Here is a 9,915-nt window from a genome sequence, read left to right on the forward strand (position 1 = left end):
TGCTCAGGTTATTACAGCCTTGTTGTTGGGGAACTGTTGTTAATTAAGTACACATGGTAACTAAATTCATGCATGTTGGAATTATGTAAAGTGAAGACTGCCTGTACATTAAAGCAGAGTTTAAATATTTCTTCAAACGTGCACAAAACTACCAACACCTAGAAATAATGTAGGACAACAGACTCAGTGTGTTCTCTGAATACACTGTATTTGTATTAGATCAAACATAATAGCCAATCACATGGACATTAACAATCACAACATATAATTAAGACTATAACAGAAGGTAACATAAAATTTTATTATAATTAGGATACTATATATCAATATCTTGGGCTATGACTAAAGCAATGCTTAGATCTTAGAGGAAAAATTACTTCTTATGTATTAATTTTAAACAATTATTCTTATACCTTAAAACTATAGTAGAAGAGCAGGGGAAAACTGGCCAAAAAAAAAAAAAATTTTTTTTTTCCCAGAAGAAGAAATAAACTAGAAAATGGAAAGCAAGTAAATAAGTAAAATTCATTTTGGTATCTAACAGGAAACCACAGCTGACAGCTTTTACTAAAGATATAAAGATGCTTTTTCTTTGTACCAATTCATTATAAACTAAATAATTATTTGAAAATATAGAACAGCCGTTTTTTTTTTTTTTTTTTTTGTGGCACGCGGGCCTCTCACTATTGTGGCCTCTCCCATTGTGGAGCACAGGCTCCGGACGCGCAGGTCCAGCAGCCATGGCTCAGGGGCCCAGCCGCTCCGCGGCATGTGGGATCTTCCCGGACCGGGGCACGAACCCGTGTCCCCTGCATCGGCAGGCGGACTCCCAACCACTGCGCCACCAGGGAAGCCCCAGAACAGCCAATTTTTTCTAGTTTATAAATCTTACATGTTTACACTATTAAAATAATACATATTTGTTATTAAATTTCTAGACCACACAATTCTTCTGTAGTTAAATTTAAATTAAAATATTTAAATGTCCAATACTTCAAACTGACAGATTATAAATATTTCACTGCTTCTCTGGCTCCAATGACAACAACCACACTTAGCATTTTAGAGTACTTGGGTTCAACATACATTTTCTCATTTAATCCTCCTCTCCATTTAATGCTTTGATTTGTTTGGGTAAAATTTTTATTGATACAAATCTTCAGTTTACTCTGGGGAAAACAGTAATATAAATTCTACTTTTCCTAAAATGAAAGCCTACTTACAGCTCTGAGTAATGAATGACAGGTAATAATTAATTTAAAAACAATAACAGTGATTTCCCTGGCGGCACAGTGGTTAAGAACCTGCCTGCCAATGCAGAGGACACGGGTTCGAGCCCTGGTTTGGGAAGATCCCACATGCCACGGAGCAACTAAGCCTCGTGCACCACAACTACTGAGCCTGCATTCTAGAACCTGCGAGCCACAACTACTGAGCCAGTGTGCCACAACTACTGAAGCCTGCACGCCTAGAGCCCGTGCTCCGCAACAAAGAGAAGACACCACAATGAGAAGCTCGCACACTGCAATGAAGAGTAGCCCCCACTCGCCGCAACTAGAGAAAGCCCGCGCACAGCAACAAAGACCCAACACAGCCAAAAATAAATAAATTAATTAAAAAAGAAAAAATAACAATAGTTTCAAAGTATTTTACATATGCTAAACTACCTACATTGAATCCAATGAAGATGCCCCATTTTATAGATGAGCAAACTGAGACAGAAAAGTAACTAGCACAAGATCATACAGATACTAAATAGTAAAAGCGGGATTTCAGTCTAGGCAGTCTGGCTCAGGGCATATTTTCTATTAATCTGCCTCTTGGGTGCAATTTTTGTTCAAAACTGCTAAATTAACTCTTTCAACAAGTTAGTTTTCAATTTCTCTATGCATGAACATTTTAAACATACTGAATAGGACAAATGCAAGATCAACTCTTGTTTATAAGAGAAGAATCAGACACAATGCCACGCTTAACTCCATTTACCACATCATTTAATAACACAATGTACATATTTAAGAACTTCTTGCTCTGGTGGAATACAGAAGAGTGACTGCTACTCTTTTTTCATTTCACATGTTACCACAAACATTTGTGGGGGGTCTAGGAAGAGTTTAGAGAGTTGGGCAGATAGGAAAAAGGAAGAAACAAAATCAAAATCACCTTTTACTTCCTTCTAATATTGTAAATCATCTAGTTAAAAGGTAAAAGGTCTAGAGCCAGCCTTTACATTCCTACAAGTTCACTTTCTTCTTGTCTGATACTCCCAAGATGCCCTCTGTAATCCTGTTCATTGAGAGCCATACCCCCTCCCAACTCCACAGAACAGGCATACTCTTTTCTACAAACACCCTTACATTACGGAACAGGGCAGAAGAATAAATGTAGTAAGTATAATTTCTATTTTAACAGACCTATCTGGAAGCTTCACGTGCAAGACACAATAAGAGCTGGGGAAAAGGAAAAATGAATCTCAAAGTAGCCACTAACACACCAAAACATCACAGATGGAGAATCAAAAGCAGTTAGGTTGGGCAGATGACCACATAACCTCTGCAGACTGAGGAAATCATTATGCACATGTGGAGTACACACGTCACCCATTAACACTGAAGACCCACCTTCTCTATTCCCAGCTCTGAAACTTACATATTAGCTTAAGGTTGCTAGGTAGTTCACCTCAGCTCTGACTCAAATCTGAATCCATGTTCTCATCTGTAAAATGGAAATTAAAATGGCTGCCATGCTTAAAAGTGGAGTTATGAAAATTAAGTGAAAAGAAAAATGGGTGAAAAACTTAAACAGATATTTCAAAAAAGAGGATATTAATTTAGTGAATAACTATATTAAAGGTTAGATAAATAAATACTTATTAAAGCCACAAAGAGATGCCACTAGAATGGCTAAAATTCTTAAAATTACACCACCATGTACCAACAAATTTTTTATATGAAGTTGAAGTAATATGAGCTAAAAATAAGTAGGTGGCAGCTTCAAAATATCAATAATTTTCAGGGGGCAATGTCCGACATCTGTCATATAGACCTTCTTAGGTTCAATTCCTATACTCAATACAAACATTTATTCACTATCAAGTAAAGTTACAGAGCCTAATAAGGCAATAATATTTTTTTAAAAAAGTTCTTTCCCTTTCCCTTCCACCTCAAGGGACAGTAGTAGTATGTGTATATTTACTTGTAGAAAAATCACCCTCTTGCTCTCTTACCTAACTTTACAACTACACTTGACCCTTGAATAACATGGGTTTTAACTGCAGAGATCCACTTAATATGCAGATTGTTTTAAATAACTATATTGGAAAAATTTTTGGAGATTTGTAACAATTAGAAAAAACTTGCAGACGAACCGGGTAGCCTAGAAATATCAAAAAAATTAAGAAAAAAGTATATCATGAATTGTATAAAATATACGTAGATATACACACAACATGCAAAACATGTTAACTGACTGTTATCGGTAAGGCTTCCAGTCAACAGTAGGCTATTAGTAGTTAAGTTTTGGGGGAGTCAAAAGTTAATACATGGATTTTCAACTGTACAGGGGGTCAGCACCCCTAACCCCCCGAGTTGTTCAAGGGTCAACTATATAATCTAAGTAAGATTAGAACTAAACATTATTATCAGGAAATAAAAAGTGTACTATTAACTGTCAACATCATCAGTGCATATGAATCAAAAATATAAACTACAATGTCTTCTCAAATCCTAAAAGAACATAAAAGAAATTCCCTTTTATGATTTTACTAATCTGATAATAAACCCATATGAAAGAATAAAGGCCAAAAACAGCTAAGAGTATAAAAATGAAGAAAAACAAGACAGGGGGCTTGCCCTACCACCTATAAAGGCCAGTGACATTAGAATGTGGTATTGGTACACGATAGATAATGAAAACAGTGTAGAACAGAAAGCACAGACACAGACCTCATACAAGGAAAGGGATTTACTATATGAAGGGGAAAGTGCTCCAAACTAGTGGGGGAAGGATAGATAATTCAATAAATGGTGATTAGGCAACTGATAATTGTCTATTGTGAATTGACTATCCAATCAAATCTCTCCTTAGACCTTACATAAAGACCAAGTCCAGGTGGACTAAAGACCTAACTGTGAAAATCAAAACTTCAATAAAACTTTCAGAAGAAAACGTAACAAGATCCTTATAGACTCAAGGAGGAGAGAAAGCTTTTCTTGAACAAGAAAAATAAAATCAAGGGAGAAAGACAATATTACTAAACCGAAACTTCAATCTTCTTAATAGTAAAAGGCAGCACAAAAAGAAAAACAAAAAGAAGCAACAGACAAGGATATATATTTGCAATTCACATAAACAACAAAAGATTAGTAGAGAACTGCATGTGAAACTTTAAAAATCAATAAGAAAAAATAATCCAACAGAATAATAAGTACATGAAAGTAATGAGCAGGCTATTTATACAAAAAGAAAACAGACTGACCAAGAGACATATGAAAAGATGCTCAACTGCAATGAAGCTGAAATGAATTGAAAACAATGCCCTATTTCACACCCATCAAATTGGCATAAATTTTAAAATCTGACAATACCCAGCGTTAGTGAGACTGTGGAACAACAGGGACTTCACTTCCACTGCTGGTGGGAGTAAAATCTCCCACAAACACTTAGAAGAACAATTCTGTATTATTTAACATTTTGCAACTTTGCACTATATGCATTTTTAAAAAAGAATTCCTCCTCAAGATACAATCCCTTGAGAATCTCTCACTTTTGTGAAGAAGAAAACATGGATAATAACTTTCACTGCAGTGTTGTCTGTAATAGCAAAAAACTGCAAAAAACTTCATGTTCATTAATTGGAGAACGGGTTAAAAAAATGTGGAATATCACATAGCTCTTAAAATTAATGAACTAAAGCTACAAACATCAACATGAATAACTCTCACAAAAAATGCTAAATGACAAGCTGCAAATGACTACAGAGAATATTATTTTTTATGAAGTTTAAAAACATGTAAAACAATATAGTATATTTGTATGTATAGTACATATTATAAAATAGACTTTTTAATCTTTTTAGAGTGTTTAACTCTGAGAAGAGAGGAAAAAGAATAGTATCAGGTAGCTAATAAATAAAAGTAGTAAGTTCCACTGTATTTTGAATGTTTTCTTTAAAAAAAAAAAAAAAGAATGAAGTGCGGCAAAATGTTAGGACTTGACAGAGGTGACTGACAGGAATAGGAGTTTATGTTATATTCTGTACTTTATGCTAAAAATTTTTCATCATTTAAAAAATTACAAAATATATTAATTAAAATTTGTAACTATTTTAATTAGGACTAGGTATTAAAAATTTTTGGTACCATGTAAGCAAAGGAAAGTATAGGAAAAAAAACTGGCTGTTACAGCTGTCATTCTCACCTAAAACCAAAATTTTTTTAATTTTAATTTTTTGCAACAACCTCCTGTGTTCAAGAATTGCCTTAATGACTATGTAAATGTAATATATTTAAATGTATAAAGTAAATTTGTATTATCAGAGTGCCATCAATATCTTTTTTTTTTTTTTTTTTTTTGTTAAAAAAAAAAAAAAAGAATGAAGTGCGGCAAAATGTTAGGACTTGACAGAGGTGACTGACAGGAATAGGAGTTTATGTTATATTCTGTACTTTATGCTAAAAATTTTTCATCATTTAAAAAATTACAAAATATATTAATTAAAATTTGTAACTATTTTAATTAGGACTAGGTATTAAAAATTTTTGGTACCATGTAAGCAAAGGAAAGTATAGGAAAAAAAACTGGCTGTTACAGCTGTCATTCTCACCTAAAACCAAAATTTTTTTAATTTTAATTTTTTGCAACAACCTCCTGTGTTCAAGAATTGCCTTAATGACTATGTAAATGTAATATATTTAAATGTATAAAGTAAATTTGTATTATCAGAGTGCCATCAATATCTTTTTTTTTTTTTTTTTTGAGGTACGCGGGCCTCTCACTGTTGTGGGCTCTCCCATTGCGGAGCACAGGCTCCGGACGCGCAGGCTCAGCGGCCATGGCTCACGGGCCCAGCCGTTCCGCGGCATGTGGGATCTTCCCGGACCGGGCACGAACCCGTGTCCCCTGCATCAGCAGGCGGACTCTCAACCACTGCGCCACCAGGGAAGCCCAATATCTATTTTTATATTAGGGTTTCTTGTAAAATTTCATTGGAGAAAACGATTCCATTATCAAAAACTCCAAGCTACTCAATGTCAAGTTATTTGACCACAACACAAGCCAAAGACATAGCAATACACGCATTCAAATTTTACTTGGAAAAGTCTCCTTTTAAGATAAAGTTCATACTTCAATCCACTGTGTGAAAAGAGTTTTTGTAGAAGTAGAAATTTGAGCTCAGCTCTGTGGGACACAAGTAAGTTTATCTTTAAGGAATAAGATACCAAGTATTGCTGAAAAAAGCAAAAATCTATCAGTGAATAGTAGTAAATGGCACAGAGACAGAAACTAGCAAGAAAGATTGCCTGGCTTGAGTAAGGAGAAAAAAGACATGCAAATAAGAACTGGAGTTACGGAGCAGAACAGACAGCCATGACTCAGGAATCAAGGTAGTGAGACTGGAAAAATCGGTACAGGACGTAAGGAAATGACATCTGTCTGCCCTTTTAACACTACCACTAAATCTTCCTATTGTGGCTCTGTCCCTCATGTTTTACTTTCTCCTTGGAATCTCCTAAAAAGGCTGCCCCAAACCAGCTCTCTACCTTAGGAAACCTACATTCCCCTTCAAGATAAGAATCAGGGCCGGGGTGAGGGGGGATGTGTGTGGATATTTTCTCTTTTTTTCTCAGCACAGCTTCAAAGGAATTTTCTTCAACAAAACAAACAATAAACCCATATTAGAAGAAATCCAATAAATATTTACACTTGATCTTTGCCAATCAAAAGGCCGAGAAGCGATCCAATAAACATTTAAAGAGCTCTAATGCCACCATACCTAGCATACCTTTCAGGATTTGTAGGTTCGACTCCAAGAAAAAAAAACAAAACAGGAACTTGCCAGAGTTCCTTACCTCTTAGCCTTTGGCCGGCTACCATTTGACAAGTCATATACCATCATCAACTTATGAGTGCCTTCCTAGACATCTTGAGTCACTACAGCCTTTTCTCAGAGTCTCAGGGTTTGAGAAAAGGATTTCTTCCCCACATGAATGATGTCAGAAACACTGTTCACCCTCTGATGAGACTGCATCGACCAAAGGAATGTAGTTTCAACTTTACAGTTAATTATAAAAATGACCAAACCATACATATAGTAAGAGATGGTCACTTCCTGCAGGTGTAAGTGCTATCAGGAAAGCAGGGGAAGAGAGAGGATAGTGTCAACACTTTTACAAATAAAGTGTCTGCCTGAAGGTCCTTGTCTTCTCTTCAGGGAAGATGATTGTTTTAAGTAGAGGGAGAATGTAAAGCATCTCCTGTATTTCTAGTATCGTAATATGGTGTGAAAAATACAGTTATCTTTTTATGTGTGTACGAGTCCTCCATTAGATTGAGAGTTCCTTGAGGGAAACCAGTTTATTTATTAAATTTGTGCTCCCAAAGTCTGACACACACTAATCACTGACGCACAGTAATCACTCAAAGCCTGTTTGTTGAATGAAAGGTAAACAAAGCTATGACAAAAAAGAAACAATGGTAATAAAAATCTGACTGAATCAAAGAAAGATGAAAAGGACAATGACACTGCAAAGGAACATTCCTGTGGGCATCTCAAGTTAAACAATGACTTGATCGTCATATTACTTAACTACTGTATTTCAAATTAACAGGGGCTTTAAGTTTTGAAAAGTGCAATATATAATTTGTCTTCTATGATAGATGTATAAAGCCAATTTGAAATCCTTAGTATTTCATGCCACTTTTTCTATTAATTCCAACCACTTGCCTAAAAGAGGTTACAATCAAACTTTCTACTTTATCTTTAAACTGCCTTTTGGAAACAGACTTCAGTCAGTCATACTTGAGTTAACAAGTAAGTACTTGAAGCTTTGGCTGATGGCACTGCCCATGAAATAATCTTTACACAGTATTTTTTTTTTTTTGTCTGAAGAGCAGTGCTTCTTTTACTACAGTGGAACTAAACTGTGACCCACTAAACCATGTAGGAACCTCAGGAGACACTGAGGGGGAGGTTTAGAAAAGCAACTTGGCTTACTTTCACCAGAGAAGTTGTCAATCAGAAAACAATGGGCTTCCAGGAAAGATCTCCCTTGAAGAGTTCCACAGTTGTTAAGTTTGAAAATCATTTGTCTTATTCTATTTTGCCTTTTTTTTCCCCACTATGACAAAATGAAAGTCTTCACAACAATAAAAAGTGAAGGTCTCACTGCAGCAAAGGAAGACATCATTAGGTGTTCCAAAAGCAGGCGCTGTGAACCTCAACGTTATGCTTCCTAGATTTATAGCAGTCACCAATGTTAAACTACCAAGAAAAAGGTTGAATGAAATTATGGAAATACATATTTGAAGACTGACTAAGGGTCAAAATCTATAAAGTTTTTTAGCTCTCTGCGAAAGGAAGGTACTGATACATCATATTTGACTTCTGAACACACTTTTGGAATCACATAATATACCAAAATAGGGAACTTTCTAGACTTTCCCCATAATTAGAAAATTGTAACTATGAAACAGGTGCAATATTCTGTATAACTGGCAATTTGCAGCCATGCGTTTTTTTCATTCCACTAAATCCTAAAACTCTACCTAGAATTAACTACTGCTACAAAAGTATTTATTTTAGCCAGCTTGGTTTACTGTTTTTCTAAAGCCACAGGTTAAGTTTTCATACCCAATCCATCTTTTTCTCACTCCATAGTCACTGGCGACCCTCCAAGAAGTAAAACAGGTGTTCTAGACTGTTTTGAAATCCTGGGGTTTTCCTTTTCATACTCTAAGGCAGAACACCTTATAGCACTTGTACTATCCATGGATAAAGTAACACTTCCAACTATCATAAATAAATCCTGAAGCCGTGCGATCAGGAGTTGGACGCATCTATATATAAGCGAGATACAATAGGTTCTTCCTATTGAACCGGGGCAAGTTGAAGTCTCTAAGTGCTGAGCTGCCCTAGACAACTGGGTCTGCTGCATCACTTTTAACCGCGGGGCGGGGGAGTGGGGAGGGGGGGGACACAAGACTCAACCAGTTCTAGAGGGTGCTGGAAGTTCTGTGTCATCAACTCCGCAATTGCTCAATTAGTCCGGTCTCCAGAGAACCCCAGGCTCCTCCCTATTCCTGTGCCTGGCGAGGGGAACGGTCCTCTTTCGGGGTCCCCAACCTCAGGTGGGCTGGAGACACTCCCCTGGCAGCTAGGGACGCGCCGAGGTTGCCCCCAGAAAAATCCCGGCTGCCAGGCAGCGGCGACGCCGCACCCTCCTCCCCCTTTGCTAAGCTTTCCAGTCCCCGGAGTCGCCACCGCCCACTTTCTAGCACAACAAACAACGGCTTGGGGCCCCGGCCCAGCACTTACCCACATCTTGATCGAAGTGGTTGGCGGTGAACAGAGGCATCTCGCCGGCGCCCGAGCCCGAGTTGCGGCGGTCAGGCTGAAGCTCTGCAGCTGCTCCGGGCTGGTGGACCCACGGCCCCGGCTTCCTAGACGGCTCGGTTCCAGTCGCGTCCGGCACTTCCGCCACCGCACCTGCCCCACTCCTGCCTGACGGACCAGCTCCAGGTCTGCGCTCAGCCCTTGCGCTCCGCTCCAACCTCTCCTCCCGGTATGAGGTCCCACCAGCCGCGGGCATCTTCTCAGCGGCCCTGTAGCCGCCGCGCTCCGGGAGGAGGCGGCAGCCCTGATCCGAAGCCCCCCGTAGGGGTCAGGCAGCCGCCGAGGCCACCTTTCCATCGCTA

The 9,915-nt window shown here is 37.9% G+C and overlaps 1 protein-coding gene across 2 annotated transcripts in view; it reads right to left on the bottom strand.

The window, feature by feature from the left end:
• Nucleotides 1–9,665, bottom strand: part of STAM2 (signal transducing adaptor molecule 2) — a 48,174-nt gene extending 38,509 nt beyond the window's left edge. For both annotated transcript variants that reach the window (XM_007464160.1, XM_007464161.1), the window contains exon 1: nucleotides 9,536–9,665. In XM_007464160.1, the coding sequence (XP_007464222.1) occupies nucleotides 9,536–9,575 (40 nt within the window). In that variant the 5' untranslated portion in view covers nucleotides 9,576–9,665. The remainder of the gene's footprint in view (nucleotides 1–9,535) is intronic.
• Between the last annotated feature and the right edge of the window lie 250 nt (nucleotides 9,666–9,915).

The sequence above is a fragment of the Lipotes vexillifer genome, unplaced genomic scaffold (assembly GCF_000442215.2).
Source record: "Lipotes vexillifer unplaced genomic scaffold, Lipotes_vexillifer_v1.1 scaffold967, whole genome shotgun sequence".
NCBI classification, from domain to species: Eukaryota; Metazoa; Chordata; class Mammalia; order Artiodactyla; family Lipotidae; genus Lipotes; species Lipotes vexillifer.